Consider the following 25,643-nt stretch of genomic DNA (forward strand, 5'->3'; position numbering starts at 1 on the left):
TGAAGTAAAAAAAAAAAATCCATATTTAAATATACTATCAAACTTTACTTTGTAAGAGAAACAAACAAGCATAAAAAGTTTTTTGTTTCAATTGTGACTAGTAGCTGTTTATAATGGGAATGATCTTGGTAATCACAAACAATTTGTTTTACTGCCAAATATGAGTAATTACTATCGAGACAATTTCATCACAACCATCCAGAGAGGAAGGTTCTTACTCGTACACAACAGAATCTATCAAGGGAGGCACTAGGTCTAAGTACAAGTCACCAGTGGAAAATGTTTGTATTCACAAAATGGAAATCAATTTGATATTTTAAAACAGTTACTGAGACATAGAAGAAACTAAATTACAAAAGAAGCCACTTAAGTTATTGTGAAGTTTCTGTAACATATTTCACTTGTTTCATCTGTCATCACCTCAAGCACCAGTATTTTCAAAGTGGCCACCGTTTAGTTACATATCAAAACAGTAACGTTCACCGAGCACACCATGAAGTTGTACAATGGCTCTATTGAGGTTAGATTTAGCAGTCCTGTTCTAGATATTTGGACCACTTATGCAACCATCTGCTAAGATATGCTGCACTGGACAGAGGTTACTTGTGAGTAAGAGAGGAGGTCACAGTGACTATAAATGGTCACTAACGTCGTTGGACAAAGCCACCTCTTGGTCCTCCGGGGCCACCTCGATTGCTGTCTCGGTTGAAACCGGGTCGGCCACCACCACGGCCCTGAAGCCCCCCTGGAGGACCTTGACGTAAGCCGCCACTACCACCCATGCCGCCACGACCACTGTTTGGCCGCCCCATTCCACCATCCATTCGTAGGCGCGCTTTCTTTTCCTCGACATTCAACCTGTGTTCACCATTGAGGTGAATAGGCTATGGAAAAATATGAACATGTATAAATAAATTGTATTAGCAACCTTATGCAGACATACCTGATCTATCCCCGATCTATTCAGCATAATTTGCAGATATGTACAATCCCACCTACACCATAAGATCATTTCTATAAAACAAACAGCAGCACTCTTAGGTGGCAACTACAGTACTGTACTCCCTATTTAGTCAAATATCCTACAATTTACCTCTGTAACATTATCTTTCAATCAGCCCTATATACTACATGCTGGTCCTTTTTAGTGCCTTCATTTGCCTAGGTTCCCTTTCCCAAGCCATCTCACTTGGCCTCTTTTAATTATTTGTTTAACCATGGGTTTATCTTGATCTTTTCTTCCCCATCTTTCCTGGATGGAATTGGCCTCCATGCATCTTGTGCGTCACATTTTATTTATCCTTCCCTCTAGCTCATCCTCCCTGAAGGGATCCTGGTACTTTCATTTAAGGATCAAAATAAGGTGCCAGGCCAGGACAAATATATAACATTGTCTTATAACTGAGTATTCAAAAGAGCTAAATGTCATTCAGGATACCAATAAGAGACCAAAAGGACATAATGTGAACGATATCAAGGGTATCAGATTATTAAAAGATTCTATAGAGGGATACTAAGAAAACATAATATGCGATCATCTTGAAAACTGGGACATTCTACAGTTCCCACGACCAAGTGGGACAGACAGTTCAAACTATAGGGAACAGGGTGGTGGTCCATTAGGTGCCCAGGAGTAAGCATGTGGGGCAAATACATAAATTAGAGCCATTTCCCATGAACTATTATGGTGATAGGAGAAAGGCCAGGGAATAGGTCATCTGTAATGCCAGACCAACAGCTTTGCTAAGCATTGCAGATGCAGAATAAACAATGGGGTAAAAACACAAACAAGTAAGCCCCTTTTGGGAAATGGAACAAAGTGCAAATGGTCGCCTTAGCAGCAGTGTCCACACATTCATCTAAAGTAATACCAATATGGCTGGCAACCCTGCAAAATGTTACCATTTTAAATTTGCTAGAAATAAAAAGTCATTATTGGATTTCAACCAGCACAAGATGGGAAAAGGTTAAAGGTCTCCAGAGCCACGAGAGCAGAGTCTACCATATTGACAAGGGGACATTAACGTTGGAAAATGCTGACGAAGAGCATGCTAAATTGCATAAAATACCACTGTGAAGATGCTAGTCTCTAGGGGCATGCAGCACATATAGGTTTGGTCAGGAATGACCACTAAGTATTCAACATCGTTGGCAGACTTAGATCCATTTGTGAACAGTGTTCAATGAAAAGGCACTTCATATCAGTAGTAGTAATAGTATAAACCCTCACCAGGTGGGACAAGGCCTCTCAAAAACCTTGTCAGTGGGACCTTCCGTGGGGAAAGGTTGGAACAACATACAGTATAAGGATATTGAAAATGTGAACTGAGAGGTTATCGTGCAAATGAGCCATTCTTACAGGAAAAGGAAGGTGATAAGATGAAACAGGGCCCTCCTGAGGGGGTAACAGTCAAAGTACAGCACATGTGAGAGGATCTTGATGAAACTATGTGAAGGAGCAAAGGCAGTAATGATTAAGAAAATCATGTAGTGATAAGATGCCAGTTTCAACAGATGTTCTGGAAAGAGGAAAACAAAAAGCACCAGAGATGAGGCCTAACCCAGTATGGTGTAGACGACAGAGTTGCAGGAGAGGTAGAGAAATATGGAGGGAAGACGTAACCAAGTTCTCAGAGAACAATAAAGGAGGGTGTCATCAGCCCCCTCTGGAAGTATGCAACAAGACTAAGGAAGGTAATGGCCTTAGAGCATTCAACTCAGAGGTGAGAAACATGGGGGACACACCAATACAAATTAATGTCAAAAATCAATCTATAAAGTTTTACAGAATCTTTACATAGAAGATTACCATAGAATCAGCTTCTTCTCACGTGTCTTTTCCAGGCCACACACTTAAAATGTACAGCCCCAACAAAGCTCGAATCCCACCTGGTATCGCACTTCCATGTGCCATGGGAGGAAGAATTAGGAACAGAGTGGAGGGCAGTATCTAATAAGGTGCTGTGAATATGCAAGGCTCAAGGGAAAGGCAGATGAGACAGGCTGGGAAGAGCAGCATGGAGAATGAAAAGATTCCAGTCCGCCGTATCAAACCACCGCCGAGGAAGAGAGAGGAGGGCAGAAATGAAAGGTGGTTATGAGGATGGGAATATGGTCACTTATGGGGTCATGAAAGGCTACATGTCAAGGCTATATAAATGGAAGAGCAGCAGCAAGTCTATACCAAGTCGGCTTTCTGGAATTCAGGCGAGACAATGTAGAAGAGAGAATGAATGCCTAAATACAGCCTGGGGTATCTGTCAAAGCATTACCCCAGAGGAAATGTCAACAATTAAAATGAACCAAAAAGAGCACAAGTGCTTGTAACGAGTCCAAGAGATGTTTAAGATTAGGAAGAAAAAAGTGAAATATTGGAGAGATAAATGGAACAGATCATATCTCATTTACCCCACAAAGATACAAGGCCCAGAGAAATGAATGTTCGACGGGAAAAAAGGAAAGGGACAAAGGGAACATCTTTCTGGATCAAGAGAGCAGTAGGATCAGCCCCTGGAGACATACACAAAGCGGTGAAAACTTTGAGATCAGAAGTTGTAGCCCATTAAAAGTAACAAAAACTACAAATATTCTATTTAAAACTAGACAGTGAAAATAGAAATAACAGTAAGAAGAAAAATAAAAATTTTGGGCAGAGAAAGAACACAGGAATGTAAGAGATCAAAATTAGGTTCAGTGAAATCAGGGTTGGGGGCATAGACAACTGTAGCTTCATTTGTGTCACCAACCTAACAGCATGCTAAGGCACGAAGAATGACCATTATCTTTTAGGAAAGGCAATGAGCACCCTTCAAACTCATACATGGCAAGAGTGGGCTCAACGGGCCAAACCACCCATGCCCAAGACCAAAGAGGGTATTATTAGCATCCAAAAACAGCTATACAAGCAGGACACACAGGCATTGAGGCTGAACAGAATGCCCCCCAGCCTAAACAGTCAAAGACTCATGAATAGTCCTAAGTGAAGCTCTCCACCCTGGTGACCTGGCCTCTGGGGGGGAGGGGGGGGGGCACACTCCAGAACATGCCAAAGAGGAAACATGTCAGTGAAGCAGAAGTACTTCACCTTCAGTGCTTGAAGAAGCACACCTGGGAGAGCACCAAGAGAACATTCAGCATCACGGCTGCCCACACAATAAGCCAGCTCAAAATACGCACATGAAGCAAAAACTAAAATCTAAAAGAAAAACGACCCCGACAGGAACAAGTGCAAGGATAGATGGCACTTAGCTTGAAACATGGGAGCTTGTCACATATGAAAGACCAGGAACAGTGTCTTAGCAGAACATCAGCAAAAGAATGGGCAAGGAAGATAGATCCATGCAGCATATTGGCTGCAAACAGGTCTCCAATATCTCATGTGATTCATTTGAATGGGTCAATATAGGCAAGATATTGGGTGCCATTTGTAGGATACACAACAAATCAGCAACTTGTGGACAATTTCCCATGCCCACAGACAGGCCAGGGGCAAGGCTTTCCTGGTGACTACCTGGCTGTTTACCTTCATGGGCCTCTAATCCCATACAGCCCTCACAACCACATTGCTTTGGTAACATCAACACAAACTTCTCAAATTTTCTCATTAAAGCTTTTGCTTTTGCTGTTATTCCGGTGATATTTTGTATAATTCCTGGTAGAAGGATCAAAAGTCACGGACCTTAGATGTTCACACTGGGTTATCTAAATGTGCTAATCACATTCCTACTTTTCATTGGATTAATTATACACTCAACTAGTGTTTGCTATAAGTATAATATATAACACCTCTATTCCAAGAAGCACAATTTGAGTGTGAGGCAATCAATGGTTAAGCCCTTAATTGACTATATGCACGTAATAAAGGTGTTCTATATTTTAAAGTACTGATATCTCGCCCATTGGCACTGAAGATGACAAGTGAATACAAAATAGCACCATTTTTTAACAAATTATTAAAGACAGTAATTATACAGTTGCTAGCCTTTGTGCCCACTTACCCTACTATGAAGAGCCTTGTTAACAGAACTTTCTTCTTCAAATGTGATGAATCCAAAGTTAGGAACTTGCCCCTTTGGGCCAGTTTTACCCTTGGCTGTATTTATGCGAATGTCTACAATCTTGCCAAATCGTGAGAACTCAGCCTGAAATACCACACAATTGTATGATCTTGAATAAATCTCAATGGTTTCAAGGTTATCAGGAATATGCTATATAAAGAATACCACACAGAATTACCTAAGTTAAGCATTAAAAAAAAAAACAGCATTGAATGTAATGAAACTCCGTTTTCTGAGCGTGACCCTTCGGCTCCCCAGAGCTATACCGGGCTGATGTGTATACATTACACTGTGGCAACAGTCAATGGAAGGAGTTCTAGACCTACCGGGGACCAGAGCCAGAACCGGGCCCCCTCGAGAGAGGCACGAGGAGCAATGGCCTAAAGACACCCCTGTGTAATTGGAAGCAGTCTTTGTCTGCCATCAACCAGGTCAGGCATGCAGAAAGGCAGGAATTCCAAAACAAACTACTGCTGGTCAAATAAATTGCAAACCGAAAGCCGAACTAGCAACAGAACTCCCCAATCAAAACCAAGAAAATTAGTATGACGTCACCACAAACCCCGCGCATCCGTCTGTGCAACCCCCCCCCTCCCCGGGAGGGTCCCAGACCTCCACGCCGACAACTCTCCTCAGTTCAGAGGCCGAGCGTCAAAAAACGCAAAAAAAACACCGACCGGAGGGAGGGATGCAGAGGAGTCTCCGGGTCTCACCCAGAAAATGGCGTTTTATTACATTCAACACTGGTTTTCTGTGGAGAGCCCCTTTTGGCTCCCCGGAACTACCTAACCAAAGAAAGAAAAAGAGGGACTTACCCGGGAGGTGGTCGTCACTCGCTCCTCAACTCCTCAAAGCAAGTCAAGAAAGTCGAGACAAATGACTGCAACCTGAGACCCAAGGCTACACACGCCCGAGAAGACCCAGAAACATAAACGAGATACCTTGCAGCCAGGAACCTGTTCGACCTCCATAAGCCCCGTGCCCGAATGTCAGCCCAGGATATATTCTAAAAAACAGCAGCCAAAGTCACGAACTTACGAACGTCGTGGGCACTGGGATATACCGCGGGCTGACTGCACCGAATAATCCTGTGGACGACCTGGGAGAACCGCACCTTGGAACAGGGAAGAAGGTAAACCGGGTCCCCTGCCACGGAGGCCCTGGCGCGCAGATACTGGCGAAGAGCCGCAACTGGACACAAAACATGATGCACCCCCGGCCGAACCAACCAAGCATCGACAACCCAAGGACCCCTTCAAAAAGCAGCAGACTGATTCTTCACCATAAAAGGAGAAGGCTGCAAACGAACGAAAGGACCACCAGGACGGAAAGAGCAGAAACCCGTGCCGGAGAGCATGAAACTCCCCAACCCGACCCCCAGAGGCCAAAGCCCTCAAGAAAAGAGCCTTAGAAAAACAGTCCTGAACCGAGGGGCCCCCACAAACCGAGGAGAGAGAAAAGAGGGCACCTGGTCCAACGACCAGGACGGCTCGGGCAGCGCCTGAGCAGGCTGGAGGTGAAACAACATCCGAGTACGCTTGTAAAACGGAGCAGAAGAGACATCCACCCCGAAAGCAAGCTGCAGGGGCTCCGCCAGCGCCACACGAAACGAGGCGACAGAATTTGGCACAGGATGACGGTCCTGCAACAACTAAGAAAAAGGACAGAACAGCCCAATCAGAATCGAAGACAACCTACGAAGCAAAAATTTGCCGAAAGGACTGCCAGGAAATTTCATACAGCCGTTTAGACAAAGCTCGCAGGTGGGACACCATCAACTAAGCCACCTGATCACCAAACAAGTGGTGATACACAAGCGTCAAAGCGACCAAATGCAAAGAGTGGAGAAGATCGAACCAGCCACGTAACGGATCGGACCGATCTGCTGAAAGAGGCGGAGCCGAGGGAAGACTCTTGGTTTCAGACATTGAGCAAGAAACGCCTGAAACCAAGACTGGCCCTGCCACCAAGGAGCCAACAGGACTACTCTCCCTTGATAAGTCTCCAACCGAGCCAGGATCCGGAGCAACAACTGGACCGGAGGGAAGAGGTACAGGTAACTCCACCTTGACCAGTCCAGCCGAAAGGCATCGACCCTGACGGCCTCGCAGTCTGGGAAGGGCGCCACATAAACTGGAAGACGCCTCGATCATGCCAGTGTGAACAGGTCCACCTCTGGGCGCCCGTACGTCTGGCAGAGCCAACTGAACGAGTCCCAGTTGACCGTCCATTCCGTGGAAAGGAGAAGGAACCAAAACAGGCCGTCCGCCAGGACGTTTGATACCCCCTGACCATGAACCGCCAGGAGAGCCAAACTCTGAAAACTCAACAGACGAGTCACCCGAAGCGACCAGCCCCAAAGAACCAAGGACCGCATAAAACCCCGTGGTTCAGGCAATGAACCACCGGGGAGCAGTCCAAATGGAGCCGGATCTTTGCTCCTCGAGCGACCCAAATCCTCTGAAGCGAATGCCACACCACTGCAAACTCCCTCGCCATGCTGTGAGCTAAACGGAAGGACGAACCCCACCGACCCTGGCTGGCCTGGTGAGCACTTGTCACAAAAGCCCAGCCGAGAGACGAGACATCCGTGAACACATCGAGTGAGGGCTTGGGGAGGCGCCACAGCATAGAACCCTGAAAAACCCACAGAGGAAGCCAGCTATGCAGCAGCCGTTGCAAGGCTCCCGGGATTCGAACCCATCGATCGCAAGGGCAGCAGATGGGACGACCCTGAAGAAACGAGAACATTCACCAAAGCCAGATCCGACCCAATGGATACACCAGCACAGCGAAGTTCAGGCTCCCGCACAGCCGCTCAAATAACTGACGTGTGACCCAGGTGGCCTCCAAAAACAGTCGGAAGCGGGACCGCAGCTGCAACAGCGTCACAGGAGGGAGAGACAAGGACGCTGTCCGAGTCCCACACCAGACCCAGCCAAGTCCGAACCTGAGAGGGAACCAAAAGGAACTTCCTCCAGATCACCATAAACCCGAACCCGGCAAGCTGGGAAAGAACCATATCCCTGGCGAGCAGACACGCCAACTGGCTGGGAGCCCACACCAGCCAGTTGTCAAGGTAAGCCACAACCTGAACCCCTAACAGCAGCAAACAAGTTACCACGACCTGGTAAGGCGTGTGAACACTCAAGGTGCCAGATTCAAGCCGAATGGAAGGCAATGAAAGCGGTAAGCTTCTTGTCCCACGACAAACCCGAGCCAGTCATGGAACCCAGGATGAATCGAGATGTATACAATAAAATTATAAAACCAAAATGCGTCCGGACCCGAGACACAGTAGTCATCCGAACGGAGGGGGCAAAAGTCCTATGGATTCAGACTAGACAAGTCCAGCATGAATCACAGATCTGCAGTCCCGTTTCGGAACTGAAAACAGGTGGAAGCCACCTGAGGGACACCCTGATCCTCCTGAAGGAGGAGCGACCCAATGCCACCACAGGTCGGAGGAAACGACCCGAAATTTCCACGAATCGTGGGACCAGGGGAGAGCAAACTATGGGAGCCTCCACCCCATCACCCCGTCAATGGGGCAACCCGCAAAAGGGCCAACGACCCCTATGAGAGCCCAACCGACGCTAAGAGCGATCACTGTGCCGGCCAGAACGCCCACGGCTCCAGAAGAGGTGCTGACCCCGAATCTGGCACTACTGGCTTACGATGACCGAAGGAACCCCGAGACCTGGCACAACCCTTCCGGGCAGGACCTCCATGGCCCTCCCAGAGAATCTACAAGTCCTACAAAGGACGAAGCCGCCTGCAGAAAAAGCACCACCACAGACTGCAAACAGCAACGTACAAAAAGGTGAGCTGCCAAAGCAAGCACACCAGACCCTGGCCTGGGACCCAGCTCCTCCACACCCAGCACGAGACAGTCCGAAGACAGCTCCAGCAGGGAAAAGAAGCGCAAGAACCGAAGCGAAGTGCCCACAGGAGCACAAATCCTCGGCCACCAGGGATGCCGAAAAGGAACCTGCACGTGAAGCCGCACCTGGCTGACATCATAAGGAAGGACGGGGGCGAACTAGCACACCTTGAGGTGCTCCAACTCACCCCCCAGGAAAACCTGAACGACCGTAAGCAAATCTCGCCACTCGAGTGCGCATTCCGACAGCATGAATGCCAAGCCCCTAAAGAAGAAAAGGCAGTCTGCCAGCCAGGAAGACTCCGGCACTTTGTAACGCACCCAATAAAGAAAAAGAGGAGCCAAACTCAAAAAGAAGGCTTCATTATTGAGGCGTAATCCGGGTCACGCAGGAGGTAAGGCGCAAGGAGCCTCCCACACCTTCCTCGGTAGGATGCGGGAAGCCAAAAAACCTCCAGAAGGAGGGAACCGAAGAACCCAAGGGAACTTGGACCCGAACCCGGGGAGGAGTTGAACTCTTAACAAAATCGTACAGGGAGGATGAAAGGAAAAAACCTTCCCCCTGTAACAACAAACCCTGCACTGAGGGTACCAAACACCCAAGCAGGGACAAGTGGGGCTCAGGCCCCCCCAAGTCAACTCCTCCCCAGCCCCAGGAATCCTCCACGTCAGGACCCGGGGCCAAGCCGTCCTCCAAACCCTTTGCCTTTGGAGAAAAGCAGAGTCTACCGGAAAAGCAGGGATGAAAGGGGCTCGTTGGCATGACCCAAAAGCTCGACCAGGAGGACCAGGCTCGAATGCCTCCGCCGCTGATCCGGAAGGGACAATCCCCGAAGCCACCCGAGTCTCACTACAGTATAATTCAGCGGGGCAGCTGCGGGGCATCCGGAAAGGCAACCAACCTCACACGTTGCTGCAACTTAATTTAATTTAATTAAATTAAACCATACAAGTAAATTAATGAAATAGAATTACCTAATACATTGTCGATAACTTCAACTTCAATTATCTCTAAAACTAGAGTTTCAACATTGAGTCGGCTTCAAAAAACCAGCATTGAATGTAATGAAACACCATTTTCTGGGTGAGTCCCGGAGGCAACCTGGAGCTATCCAGGCTGAATGGATATGTATAACTTTATGACATAAGTCAAAGTGCTAGGAGTTCTTGCCTACCGGGGACCACGAGGCAGAACCTGGCCCCCCTCAGAGAGGCACAAGGAGCAATGGCCTATAGAAACTCCCCCGTGGTTGGGAACATTCTGTGTCTGCCATTGACTGGGATAGGCACCCAGATAGGTAGGCGCCCCAAAACAAACCCCTATTCTGGTTAAAATATTGCTACCGAAAGCCAAACGAGTGGACAGAACACCCCAAACAAAACTATTTAACTAGCATGACGTCATCATGTCGCAGCACCACCATCTGTGTAACTTCCTCCCCCCCCCCCCAGGAGGGGAAAGGGGGAGCTCCAGACCATCCGCGCCGGCGATCCAACCAACAGTTCTTAGGCTGGATGTCAAAATACATGAAAAACGCCGTTGACCGGAGGGAGGGAGGGATGCCGGAGAGCCTCTGGGGCTCACCCAGAAAATGGCGTTTCATTACATTCAACGCTGGTTTTCTGGGAGGAGCCCCGTCGGCTTCCCTGAGCTACCTCACCACAGATAAGTAAAAGAGGGAAGGATCTGGGAGGCGGATGCACGTGCCCTAACCTAAAAACAAACCCACAGATAAAAAGAAAAAAGCCTGCAGACAATCCGGAAGGCCCGAACCCCAGAACAGGAATGAGAGAAGGAAGGGAACCCAGGCAAACCAAAATGTGACTATGACCCAGGGGCCAAGACACGACGTGAACAGCGAAGAGCCCCAACCGAACAACAAGGAAGCACCCCTGGCCTGACCAACCAAGCAGCAACCCAAGGACCAAACCGAGGAGAACAAAAATAGACTACCCTGGCCAACAACCAGCATGGCACCAGAAACGTAAGAGCAGGCCGGAGGGGAAGCAACGCCCAAGACAGCAAGCGGAACCGAGGAGAAGGGACAGCAACACCTAAAGCAAGCTGGAGCGGCTCCTCCAGCTCCACCCAATACGAGGTGACAGCACATGGTACCAGAAGACAGTCCCGGAACAACCCCGAAGGGAAAGACAAGACAACCCTATCAGAGCAAAGAACCCTTCGCAGTGATAGGAAAACCAGAAGGACCGCCAGGAAAATCACACACCGCCGCCGAGACAAAGCACATAGGTTGAAGACCAACAATGAAGCCACCAGTGCCCAGACAAGCAACGAGAAAGCGAGACAAAAACTGAGACGAGAAAACTCGAGGGGAGAAACGAACCAGCCCTGCAAAGAGGCGGAGCCGCGGGAAGACCCACAGGATCGAACCGAATAAAGCAGCAGGGTCCTCCAGAAAGGCAAAAACCAGAAGGAATGGCTGCCAGGGAACCAGGAACCCAACCCCAGCGAGTCGAAAGAACCAACCCGAGCGCGCAGAAACGCCCTGTCCAGGAGGAACCCCCCTCCCCCCAGGACCCCTAAACGACCAACAAGGTCAACACCGAAAAGCCAGGGCCCAAGCAAAGGTCAACAAGGAAAGCGGACACCACGAAAGAAAGCGCGAGATGCAAAGCGCAAAACAGCAACCCCGTAACCCAAAGGAACAGTGCAACCAGCTTCAGCAGGGAAGAACGACTCGTGCATCTCCGAGGGATACCTGAGGGGGAACTACGCAGGACGTGAACCGCAGGAAAACAAAAGCGTACGGTCCAGGTAAAGGAACAAGGAGGACCGGAATCCCAGCTACCCATCCCAAAAAGGAAACCAGTAGGGCAGGAGCGGTGGACCGGAAGTCCACAACTCCCCACAGACAGTGCAATACAGAAGCCTGTAGTGAGAAAGAAAAAGTGAAGGAACTCGGTACCAAAACGGGACACCAGGGCAGTCCCAAAGCTGAGAAGTGAACATGGACAGAGGCCCACCTCAGCACCCAACAACAGTACAGCCAATATGCACTGACCCAGAAGCACAGCCATGTGTAGCTTAGGAGGAAAACAGAAACAAGCAGGGAAAAAAAATGAAAACGGACAAAGTAGCTGCCGGGAACGCAATGTTCAGGAACTTGCCCGAACGCCATGCGTATGAGCGGCGTCAGCGATTGTATGTAATAGATCTAACATGAAATCCATTAATATGTCCGTAAATCAACAATGTATGGACTTCCCGAATAAAAATTCATAGCAAAATGTCGGATGTGGAAAGCACACGACCAACCACAAAGCGTGAAGTGGGAGGTTGCACGCACACAGAGGGACACCATGGATATCAGGGTGCTGCCAGGCACCAAAGATAGGCAAGGAAGGAGTGTCCAGAGCAGAGACCAAGCAAGGAAGGAGTGTCCAGAGCAGAGACCAAGCAAGGAAGGAGTGTCCAGAGCAGAGACCAAGCAAGGAAGGAGTGTCCAGAGCAGAGACCAAGCAAGGAAGGAGTGTCCAGAGCAGAGACCAAGCAAGGAAGGAGGACACAGAAGCATGGACCGAGGGAAATAAGTTGTGTCCAAACATAGGGAAAAAGCCCCAGGTGCCAAAAACCAAACAAAAAGCACCGAAAAGCAGGGCAGTGCCGCACAGGACTTTAACAGAGAACCAGAGCAATATTACAACACGTTCTCGCAAATTTAATAAGTCAATATTGACTTATTAAATATGTGCATAGGTGACATACTTAACATAATAGTTTCCCTTAAAAAGATTCATAGAAAACACCGACCTAACCTAACCTACTTAGTATGTTAAGATAAGCATCTTATTGCTTTGTAATTACAATTATTACCTAACCTATAATAGGTATAGGTTAAGTAATAATTGTACTTACGAAGCAATAAGATGCTTATCTTAAGATACTAACAAGGTTAGGTAAGGTCGGTGTTTTCTATGAATCTTTTTAAGGGAAACTATTATGTTTAGTATATCACCTATGCACGTAGTTAATAAGTCAATATTGACTTTACGAATTTGCAAGAACGGGTTGAATATTACAGGAGGAAGGAAATATAATGCACGTGGAAGGGATGTGGCAGAAGCAGACTCCATACACAGTTGCAAAAAAAAAAAAAAAAAGGCCTAGGGAATCAACACACACCCCGACTGACAGTCGAGAGGCGGGACCAAGAGTCGGAGCCCAACCCCAGCAAGCACAACCAGGCAAGTACCCCTCCAACAGTAGAGAACCAGCACCTGGCCGACAGAGTCGCCAGACAGTACAACCTTACCTGCAGAGCAGACACACGACCGTGCCACAACACACTCAAGCAGACCAGGAGCAACGCCAGAGGCCTGCCCGAAAAGGTATGCGCACAAGAGGCAGTAGGTATTGTATGTACTGGAACCCGAAGAAATATGCGAAGTCGAAGGGGAAAGACTTCCAGATGTGCGTGCCCAGCAGAAGACAAGGTGCAGTACAGAGGTGAAGGAGGCGCCACTCGGAGTAACCCCCACTCCTAGAAGCAGAGAAAAGAATGAAGTGATGTCCCCACACAGAAAATCTAAAACACCCCCAGCACCAAGAGGGCAACGACTGGAGGGAGAAGACAAGCGAGAAGCCATAGAAAACCTCGAGAAACGACGCTGAACACACGGGTACACCGCCCACCAACAAACTCCCAGCACGCGAGGTATGAACCACACCACTCACCCACCAGGCGGCGTGGTTCGTACACCAGTCGGACACACACACATCATAAAGACACAGACTGAAGAGACACAACACACAGACACCAGCAAGGTGTACGTAACGAAGACGAGGAACGTCAAAACAGGAAGGAGACGACGTGAAAACAAAAGGCGAAACAGAAGCTTAAGAAGACAGAGGGGGGCGGAAGAGAATCAACGAGCCTGAAAAAGGACAAGAGGGAACCCCCACCGGAAATCAACAGACGTTCCAAGAACATTGAAAGGTACAAAGAGGTCCGTGCTCCAACAAAAACCATGACAAGCAAGCACAAACGCACGGAGGCACATACGGACAAAAAGACACCCCTTATCGAGGGACAAGCACAGATCCCGATACAAAGGGAACAGTATCGCGATGGAAGTGCGAAAAGGATGAGGAAAAAGAGGTGAAACCCCCCCCCCCCCCCAGGAAGGACGGGACCGACGGACATGAAGGAACACGGAACCGAACCCAGGAAGGGGTAGACCCGAGCCAACAAGAACGCAGAGAGGTAAGGAAAATCCCCACTCAGAGGAACTGAAAGCCCTGCACCGAGGGAACAAAGATCCAAGTGGGGCAAAACGGGGCCGAGGCCCCTCAGGCAACCCCTCCCCAACCCCGGGAACCTGGACAGCAGGACCCAGGGCCGAGCCATACCCTCAAAGCCCCAGCCTCATAAGGAAAAGCCGGGGCAGCCGTGCAAAAACTAAGGAAGGGTCAGACACTAGTCAGACCCATGCGGCACGATATAACTCTTAGAACAGCAAAGGGGGACTATGAAGCCAGACTGCCCCCCCACCAGGCAAAAACAAAAGAAAACCCCCACAAGAGGACAACGTACCCAGGCGGAACAGAGCCGGCCGCAGTTATTGGTGAAAACTAGTTGTGCAGTACCCCGCGCTCCTACCAGTGATGAAAACCATCTCCTACCCAGAGACAAACAAGGGCAACAAAACCCCAGCAGACTCCAAGGGCGGCGCAGTACCGAGCAGTAAAGGACACAGCGGAGGTAGAACCCAAGGTGACTTGTGGAAGGTGGCTCCAAGCCCCAAGGGCAGTACTCACAGGGCACCTAGGGAAGAGAGCCCTAGGCACATGCAGCCCGAGTACCGTGGAATCTCACTCCTGGCTCACACCCTTCCGGTAGAGACAGCCCACACCACAAGGCATAGAATTGAAACAAAACCAGAGCCAGAGGCACTCGACCAGCCAGTCATCACATCAGCCAAGAACTGCCGGTTGGATCGCTGGCGCGGATGGTCTGGGGCTCCCCCTTCCCCCTCCCGGGGAGGGGTGGGAAGGTGTTGTGCAGACAGCGGCGTGGCGATGTGATGACATCATACTAATTAGATAATTTTGTTTGGGAAGTTCTGTCCACTCGTTTGGCTTTCGGTACCAATATTTTAACCAAAATAGGGGTTTGTTTTGGGGCGCCTACCTTTCTGGGTGCCTATCCCGGTCGATGGCAGACAGAATGCTCCAAACCACAGGAAAGTTTCTATAGGCCATTGCTCCTCGTGCCTCTCTGAGGGGGCCAGGTTCTGGCTTGTGGTCCCTGGTAGGCAAGAACTCCAAGCACTTTGACTGGTGCCAGAAAGTTATACATATCCATTCAGCCTGGATAGCTGCGGGGAGCCGACGGAGCTCCCCTCAGAAAATCCATTTTCTGATCGATTCTCACCATTTTTACTTTTAATGTGTGCCACGTCTGTTCTACAATCCTATTAGAATGGATTTTTCATAAACTAAATGTTTTGAGTTATAAATTTGGTGCATATTTCAAATGCCATTTTGACCATTTTTTTTTTTTACAATAAACTGAAATCTATATTTTAAATCTATTGAAATGAAGATCATATTATGCTGAGAGCATAATAACACTTCATGAACAACTGGTGATACTTATTATTTTTGCAGCTGATCTGAACATCTGAAATTTTCCATATTAAATTTTATAATTACTTCTTAATTTTCTTGCTTTGCAAGTTACGTTGATGATCATTTAGACAAAGTTGGAGTGTTTGCCCAGTAGATTATGCACCAAAAATTTGAAAGTGTTAGAACGTTTGAAAAATTTAACTTATGATACCATCGGGTCCTGCCGTATATATACGCCATGCGCAGTTTAAGGGTTAACAGTGTCTAACTCTCAAAATGACAACTGTACATACAACAATTGGAGAGCATCTGCATAATATACAGATATTTCACAGTTAACAATCCATATTTTGTATCTACTGAAAAATTATAACACAAATTTAAAAATAAAAATAAACATGAAGGCATAAGCTAACTAGGCATAAACAAACATAAGAATTAGGAAACATTGCAGTAGATGTGTTGGCTTTGCCTAGGTGGGTCCTCTTTAAATTCAACCCTTTCACCTATCCAAGCTATTTCTTAAACTAGTTAAACTGTCTCAATACTAGCCAGTTTACTGGCTTGCTTACTTTACTCAATGCCAGAAAGTCTATTCCACAACCTTTACTAAACCCGTACTCTCCTATATCTTTCATAAGTCAAAATTTCTCTAGATTGTTCCCATTACTGAGGCTCTGACCTGTTCCAACAGTTTCAGAAGCTGGTTTATATTCCTAACCCACTTGAAAACCTCAATCATCTTGTACCTTTGTTCAGTTTATCTAGAGTGCAAGGAACAGTTCACCGTGTCTTCACAGGAAAGGTCCCCACTACCGTGTATTAGCCTTCTTATCTTTCTGTACAGCAGAGTCGAAGTCAGGCTTACCAGTGCCAGACATAGCACAAGGATGCAAATTGTGCTTTTGTTGTTGCTCTTATAAAATCCAGCACACGATTGGCTTAATTTCCTACATTGAAGCATTACTGTTTGCTCAGGCTTTGAATGACCTAACTATGACTTCCAACTGTCAACTTTATTTGCCCTGGACTACTACAGATGCAGTATATATCATGAAAACTGAAAATGTTAACTGTTGGAGAGTTAGATGACAATCCAACAGGCATAATGCAACAAATTCCTAGGTAGTTTCAAGAACAACTCTCAAGACAACAGTGACATCATTAATGAACAAGTACAAACAATAACCCCTACCCCCCCCCCCTCTCAATAAACACACAAAATTTATGAACCAAGTACACTAGTGTGCACAGAAATAATAAGATACTATTACAAAACAGAAACATGGATGAATCAATAGGAATCCACTAGTTAAATATCTAACAAATGAACACAATCTCACACTGACACACAAACCAGATGAGGAGCATGGGTATGGGTACACACATACTTACTCTCGTCCTAAAATGTTACAGGACCAACAGAGGGAAAGCAATCCTCAGAAATGGTAAACAACTACCCTTACAAAGAACACCTAAGAAGCACAACAGCTGGGTTTTTGGCCAACAAGCATATCATGCCAAAGTCAATCCCAACTCACCCATATCCAAGCAACTAACAAAACCTGAGAACTGTTCAGGCTTAACCCCAGCTGGCAGCCTATTTCACTCGCCCACATCCATCCAAAAATGAAGCCTCTTCAGCCTGCACCCACCACTGCAGGTCTAACCTGTAGTCCATACACACATTAGGCCTGCATTTTTTTTACTAGAATTCATAATATAGAAAAATGTTGGACATTCATATATGAGCAACAGGCCAGTCCAGATGTATAGCATTATTTCAGTTTAGGTTGACTAATCTGTGCTCAATTCTCTAATATTCTGAATCACATCAGTGAGGCATATGACCCTGCTGACCAACAGGACTCTCATTCCTAGGTGATGGAACATTCATTGTCCTCTCCTCTGGCCGAAATACACACGCGTGCACACACATCACTATCTTGCCCAGAAATGCATAGACCACAGGACGGGTGGGCGGGTAGGGTGGTGGAAATTGGTAGCTGGCTAGAAGGCACGTGGGATGAGTAGGTGCATGGGCGGGCAGGCTGGCTGGGTGGACTGGTTAGACGAGTGGGCCGGCCGGCAGGCTGGGTGGACTGGTTAGGCAAGTGGGCCGGCTGGCAGGCAGGGTGGACTGGTTAGGCGAGTGGGCAGGGTGGATGGATGCATTGGTGGCTGACTGGGGGGCAGGCAGTATGGGTTCAGGTGTGCACGTAGGCATGGGTGGGTAGGTTCGGGCCGGTGGGCTGAGTGGGTAGGTTCGGGCCAGTGGGCTGAGTGGGTAGGTTTGGGCCAGTGGGCTGAGTGGATAGGTTCGATCCGGTGGGCTGAGTGGGTAGGTTCTGGCCGGTTTTCAGTCGGGTGGGCTATGGGCAGGCTGGGGTTGACTGGAAGGGTGTCAGGCGGACTAATACAGACTGGCTGTGGTCATGCCTGATCCATCCCCTCAACTCCTCCATCTGCACTACATCCTAAACCTCCCCCCCCCCATCTCCACACCTGAACCTGCCAGAAATATCCCCCACCTCTCCACCCGCATTTAAACGGTCAGTACGGGATTAACACTATGATTCCGATCAACTGTTAATGCCTAGCTGCCTTTGACTGGTTATGAATGACTCACTTGTGACTGCCTACCTCTGACTGGTTGTGACTGACTAGCTCTGACTAGATGCTGTATAACAGAAGCAGTGAAATTTGTGAAGGGAAAAATGTAACCACTGGCCTAGTGAGAGCAAGTGTGTCAACATATTAGCCTCCAGTTTAATGCGCACTGGACTCTGTAAACTCAATACTGTATTCCGGATTTAATGGCCAGTGACTAAATAAGGAGCCAGTTAACGATCTAAAATTCGGTCATTAGAACCGACGGAAAGGCAGGTCCTTAAATCGAGTGGATGCATGCATGCATGCATGCATGCATGCATGCATGCATATTATATATATATATATATATATATATATATATATATATATATATATATATATATATATATATATATATATATATATATATTATATATATATATATATATATATATATATATATATATATATATATATATATATATATATATATATATATATATATATATATATATATATATATATATATATATATATATATATATATATATATATATATATATATATATATATATATATATATATATATATATATATATATATATATATATATATATATATATATATATATATATATATATATATATATATATATATATATATATATATATGTCGTACCTAGTAGCCAGAACGCATTTTTTGGCCTACTATGCAGGGCCCGATTTGCCTAATAAGCCAAGTTTTCCTGAAATGATATATTTTCTCTAATTTTTTTCTTATGAAATGATAAAGCTACCCATTTCATTATGAATGAGGACAATTTTTTTTATTGGAGTTAAAATTAACGTAGATATATGACCGAACCTAACCAACCCTACCTAACCTAACCTAACCTATCTTTATAGGTTAGGTTAGGTTAGGTAGCTTAAAAAGTTAGGTTAGGTTAGGTTAGGTAGGTTAGGTAGACGAAAAACAATTAATTCATGAAAACTTGGCTTATTAGGCAAATCAGGCCTTGCATAGTAGGCTGAGAAGTGCGTTCTGGCTACTAGGTACGACATATATATATATATATATATATGCATGCATATATATATATATATATATATATATATATATATATATATATATATATATATATATATATATATATATATATATATATATATATATATATATATATATATATATATATAGCCGAAAAAGATAGGTTAGGTTAGGTAGTCGAAAAAACATTATTTCCTGAAAACTTGGCTTATTAGGCAAATTGGGCCTTGCATAGTAGGCTGAGAAGTGCGTTCTGGCTACTAGGTACGACATATATATATATATCTTTTATATAGGGTTATCTTTTATATATATATATATATATATATATATATATATATATATATATATATATATATATATATATATATATATATATATATATATATATATATATATATATATATATATATATATATATATATATATATATGTCGTACCTAGTAGCCAGAACGCACTTCTCAGCCTACTATGCAAGGCCCGTTTTGCCTAATAAGCCAAGTTTTCATCAATTAATTGTTTTTCGACTACCTAACCTACCTAACCTATCCTAACCTAACTTTTTCGGCTACCTAACCAAACCTAACCTATAAAGATAGGTTAGGTTAGGTTAGGTAGGGTTGGTTAGGTTCGGTCATATATCTACGTTAATTTTAACTCCAATAAAAATAAATTGACCTCATACATAATGAAATGGGTAGCTTTATCATTTCATAAGAAAAAAAATAGAGAAAATACAATAATTCAGGAAAACTTGGCTTATTAGGCAAATCGGGCCTTGCATAGTAGGCCAAAAAGTGAGTTCTGGCTACTAGGTACGACATATATATATATATAATATATATATATATATATATATAAAAGATAACCCTACTGGGAGTATCTAATTATTGCAAATTCTACATTGGAAATAAAATTACTATACCTAATATGAAGGCTTCAAAGATGTTAGTGGACTGTTGCATTAAGATTAACAATATTAAACTAAGGTAATTAGAATGATGATGATCCTAGGTAAGTGAGAATAAACTACAGTACCTTCAGTTCTTCCTCCCCTGCTGTGTGGGGAAGGTTCCCCACAAATATCTGTTGACTGTCAGGAACAGGAGGAGCTCTCCGTCTTTCTTCACCACCTAAACTCTCTGACAAAATAAACGGCAAGATTTAATTACTATTTTTAAAATATAAGTCATTTAGTGTTCATCACATTCTGAACAAATATTTGAGAGAATACAAATTTGGCAGGTAGCCAGTCCATTAATCAGTTTTATCCAGTTTATACCCCAGCAAAGCTATAATTAAAAGAATGCTAACCTAATTCTGAATTATCTTCACCGTTGGGCCTGAATGGGCGGTCTCTTGGCGGCCCTCGTCCTTGTGTGTTCCTGGGTGCCCGTTGAATAAATCCACCACCAGACTGGGGTGGATTCTGAGCAGGATTTACACCAGCTGCTGCTGTAGCACGACTGTTTACTTCAACACGATTCTGAAAAATGAAATCGACAACCACTGTTAGTTGTGATAAAAATAAATTGAAGAGATTGAAGAACATGTGAGGAAAGTGAATGTTGTAATGGAGGCACAGAGGGGAAAATCATACTTAACAATCTAGACTAAATTCTATGCCACAGTGAACAAAATAAGATAAGAAAGAACACTTCATCTTAGTAGACTCTCAATGCTTGATACAATTCTTCAGAAGATGGAGAAAGGCAGGGATAACAGGAAAGGTACAGTACTGAGCATGGGAGTCCCTGATACAAAATACAAAGGGTCATAGTCAGAAAGGATAAGGTAGGCCAGACCAAAAAGGAGTGGAAGTGGAAGAACTCGCCCAGAAAATGGAGTTTCATTACATTCAACGCTGGTTTTCTGAAGGAAGGGTCTCTTACTCCTCAACTTGAAGTCGAGATAACTGGTTACAACCGCCGACCCAAAGTAACACAGGCCCGACGTGGCCCGGAGACATTTACAAGGTAACGAGCAGCCAGGACCCTGTTCGACCGCCAAAAACCCAGCGCCCGAATATAAGACCAAGACATATTCCCAAAGACGGCAGCAAGAGCCGCGAACTTACGGACGTCATGAGCACAGGGATACACCGCAGGCTGGCTGGATTTGATAACCTTGCGAACGACCTGGAAGACCCAACCCACGAACAGGGAAGAAGGGAAACCGGATCAACCTAAAGCGCGTCCCCGGACACAGAAGCCCTGGCGCGCAAATAACAGCGAAGCGCCGCAACCGGACACAAAGCATGATGCACCCCCGGCCGTACCAACCAAACATCAACCACCCATGGACCCCTCCGGAACACAGCAGTCTCATTCTTCGCCATTAAAGGAGATGGCAGTAAGTGAGCAAAACAATCTCCACGACCGAAAGAGCAGAAACTCCTGCGCCAGAGGAGAGCATGAAGCTCCCCGACCCGACCCCCAGAGGCTAATGCCAACAAGAAAAAGAGCCTTGGAGAAACAATCCCGGACCGAAGGGGCCATAACGAAACAAGGAGACAAAAGATAAGCGAGCACTCTGTCCAAAAACCAGGACGGCTCAGGCGGCACATGAACTGGCCGGAGGTGAAACAAAGCATGAAACAGCTTGCAAAACGGCGCAGACGTAACATCGAAACTGAAGGCAAGCTGAAGCGGCTCTACCAGCGCCGCATGATGCGAGGCGTCAATAATTGCCCAAGTGTAGTTACAGGATGAGAGCTACGCTCGTGGTGTCCCGTCTTCCCAGCACTCTTTGTCATATAACGCTTTGAAACTACTGACGGTCTTGGCCTCCACCACCTTCTCACTTAACTTGTTCCAACCGTCTACCACTCTATTTGTGAAGGTGAATTTTCTTATATTTCTTCGGCATCTGTGTTTAGCTAGTTAAATCTATGACCTCTTGTTTTTGAAGTGCCAGGTCTCAGGAAGTCTTCCCTGTCGATTTTATCAATTCCTGTTACTATTTTGTACGTAGTGATCATATCACCTCTTTTTCTTGTCTTCTAGTTTTGGCATATTTAATGCTTCTAACCTCTCCTCGTAGCTCTTGCCCTTCAGTTCTGGGAGCCACTTCGTAGCATGTCTTTGCACCTTTTCCAGTTTGTTGATGTGCTTCTTAACACTTTAGTGCGCGCGGCACTCGCTGAAAAAAAAAGCGGGTTGTGCGCGCGGCGTTCTGGGCGCTCAAGCGTGAACACAAAAAAGTTTATCATCTTTTCACGCTCCTAACATCAATTCTTGAGCTACGTTTTTCATTTTGGTATCAATGTGTTGGCAATAAAATTCTCTACAAGATCATATGCATAAAATATCACCCAAGCATTTGCTATCCCACCACGAAGTAAATAAACACAAAGATGACTCGCCGTGACACCCAAACAGGAAGTAAATGTTCATACTCTTTCGTTTGTTGCCAGCCTCACAGTCATCCTACAGCGCTTATTTTGATTTCACTGAACTCACAATAAAATTCCCCACCCAGACATATGCCTATCAATGTCTAATTATGTTCCGCACGAGTGTGGGAACTGGGCGAAGCGTTAGCCGTGATTTCAGCAGCGACGACACTGTTGTGATGCAGCGCTTTGAAAGTTTAGACTTATTTCACTGTCATGACATTATTTCTCGAGCTACGTATTTCATTTTTATAGCAATGTGTTCGCAATAGAAAGTTCTATAAGAACATGGGTAGAATTGGCCAACAGATCGTCAAATAAATTTGCGGCGAATAAAATCTTACGCGAATCTTACGCGTGTTTGTACCCGTGAGCGTAAAAAGTTTTTACTTTGCTAATATTTTTTCAAGTTTATACTTGATTCACTCCGTTTTTTTTGTTTGTATAGTGTTCGGAATAAAATTCTCTACACAGACATATGCATATAAATGTAGAATCATGATCGTGGCCAACACAAGAGTGTGTGGAGTGCGCGATTACCCTCGTTGTGTCACCAATTCAATAGTCTCTCCTCTAAGTTTCAATACATTGCCGTTTTCTCAAATAGGCACAGTGCCTATTAGAGAAAACAAAAATTTAATGGCAAACATATTCATACAAACCCCAAGTCGATCGAGTAGTAAATACCCAATATAACACGGTCCGTAAATTTACGTCGTGATCCGACAAGCGGTTAGGCAAACCGCCCTTAAGTCCAAGTCGAAAATCCAGGAAAGTGTTAAGATATGGGCACCACACAACAGCTGCATATTCTAGCTTTGGCCTAACAAAAGTCAAACAATTTCATTAGTATATCGCCATCCATGTATTTAAATGCAATTCTGAAGTTAGAAAGTGTAGCATAGGCTCTTTGCACAATATTCTTTATGTGGTCCTCAGGTGATAGTTTTCTATCTAGAACCACCCCTAGGTCTCTTTCTTTATCAGAATTCTTTAAAGATTTCTCACATAATATATAGGTTGTGTGGGGTCTATGTTCTCCTATTCCACATTCCATAACATGACATTTATTAACATTAAATTCCATTTGCCAAGTGGTGCTCCATATACTTATTTTGTCCAGGTCTTCTTGAAGGGCATGACAATCATCTAAATTTCTTATCCTTCCTATTATCTTAGCATCATCAGCAAACATGTTCATATAATTCTGTATACCAACTGGTAGATCATTTATGTAGACAATAAACATCACTGGTGCAAGAATTGAACCCTGTGGTACTCCACTTGTGACATTTCTCCATTCAGATACATTGCCTCTGATTACTGCCCTCATTTTTCTATCAGTCAGAAAATTTTTCATCCATGATAGAAGCTTACCTGTCACCCCTCCAATATTTTCCAGAACAACCTCTTATGTGGAACTCTGTCGAAAGCCTTTTTTAGGTCCAGATAGATGCAATCAACCCAACCATCTCTTTCCTGTAATATCTCTGTGGCTCGATCATAGAAACTGAGTAAATTCGATACACAGGATCTTCCAGATCGAAAACCATACTGTCTGTCTGATATTATATCATTTCTCTCCAGGTGTTCTACCCATTTATTTTTTATTAGTTTTTCCAATACTTTCACTAATACACCTGTCAATGATACAGGTCTATAATTGAGGGGATCTTCCCTGCTGCCACTTTTGTAGATTGGAACTATGTTAGCCTGTTTCCACACGTCTGCTACGATTCCTGTACACAGGGATGCCTGAAAGATCAGGTGAAGTGGAATGCTGAGCTCAGATGCACATTCTCTCAGAACCCATGGTGAAACGCCATCTGGGCCAGCTGCTTTGTTCTCACCGAGCTCCTTTAGCATATTTTCCACTTCATCTCTAGACACCTCTATCCGCTCTATGTTGTTCTCTGGAATTCTTATTGTGTCTGGTTCTCTGAAGATTTCATTTTGTACAAACACACTTTGGAACTTTTCATTTAATGTTTCATACATTTCCTTTTCATTTTCCGTGAATCTGTTTCCCATTTTCAACCTCTGGATATTATCCTTTACCTGCAATTTGTTGTTTATGAATTTGTAGAATAGGCCCGGTTCTGTTTTACATTTATCCGCCATCTCTTTTTCAAAATTCCTTTCTGCCTCTCTCCTTACTACTGTATAGTTATTTCTTGCATCTTTGTATCGCTGGTATGTTTGAGGGTTTGGCCTCTTCCTATACTGATTCCATTTTTGTGTCTTTTGGTCTCTTGCCCTCTCAATTTCTGTCGAACCAATCCTGTTTTCTGGGCCTGCACCTCTGTTTTGGTATGAATGTTTGTGTGCCTTCCTCGTATATTTTTAAAAATTTGGCATACATTTCATTTACTTCCCTGCCTAGCAACAATTCTGTCCAATTACACATTAAAAAATTTTTGAAGTTCCCCATAGTTGCCTCTCCTTAAATCGAGTTTATCAACTGTTTCAATGTCCCCATTTTCTTCTAGATGATATCTTAAAGCATAATCAATGTCTAACAGGACGTGATCACTCTTTCCCAAGGGAGGAAGGTACTGGATGTCAAATATCTCTTCTTCTTTCCTGGTGAATACCAGATCCAGTACTGACGGTACATCTCCTTCCCCCATTCTTGTGGCCTGCTTTACGTGTTGATACAAGAATGTCTCTAGAATGAGGTTCACAAATCTGCATGTCCAAAAGTCCTCCGTTCTTGCTTCACAGGCCTCCCAGTCTATTGCTCTAAAGTTGAAGTCCCCCAGTATCAACAGTCGTCATTTATCTTTATCTGCTTGTACAATAATATCTCTCATGACCATTATGAGGCCCTCTCGTTTGTCATCCAGTTCTTCCTTTGTCCATGTGTTGCTCGCTGGTGGGCTGTAGGCATTTACAATTATCAGCTTATCATCCTGATTCCAGACCTGCAATGCCATTATGTCAATATCTCGAGGGTTTTCAAATATTAACTCTCTTACCTTCAGGTGTTTTTTCACCAGTACAGCCACTCCTCCTCCCTTCATAGTTTCCCTGTCACGTCTCCAAACTGAATAGCCTCTTGGGAATATGACTTCATTT

General features: G+C 45.0%; 1 protein-coding gene across 1 annotated transcript in view; it reads right to left on the reverse strand.

The window, feature by feature from the left end:
* Positions 1 to 500: 500 nt before the first annotated feature.
* rin (ras GTPase-activating protein-binding protein 2) overlaps positions 501 to 25,643 on the reverse strand; it is a 66,387-nt gene continuing 41,244 nt past the window's right edge. The window contains exons 9-12 of the mRNA XM_045748022.2: positions 20,486 to 20,657; positions 20,210 to 20,313; positions 4,998 to 5,141; positions 501 to 884 (exon numbers count right to left, since the gene is read on the reverse strand). Of these exons, the coding sequence (XP_045603978.2) occupies positions 645 to 884; positions 4,998 to 5,141; positions 20,210 to 20,313; positions 20,486 to 20,657 (660 nt within the window). The 3' untranslated portion in view covers positions 501 to 644. The remainder of the gene's footprint in view (positions 885 to 4,997; positions 5,142 to 20,209; positions 20,314 to 20,485; positions 20,658 to 25,643) is intronic.

This window comes from Procambarus clarkii, chromosome 24 (genome assembly GCF_040958095.1).
Source record: "Procambarus clarkii isolate CNS0578487 chromosome 24, FALCON_Pclarkii_2.0, whole genome shotgun sequence".
Lineage (NCBI taxonomy): Eukaryota > Metazoa > Arthropoda > Malacostraca > Decapoda > Cambaridae > Procambarus > Procambarus clarkii.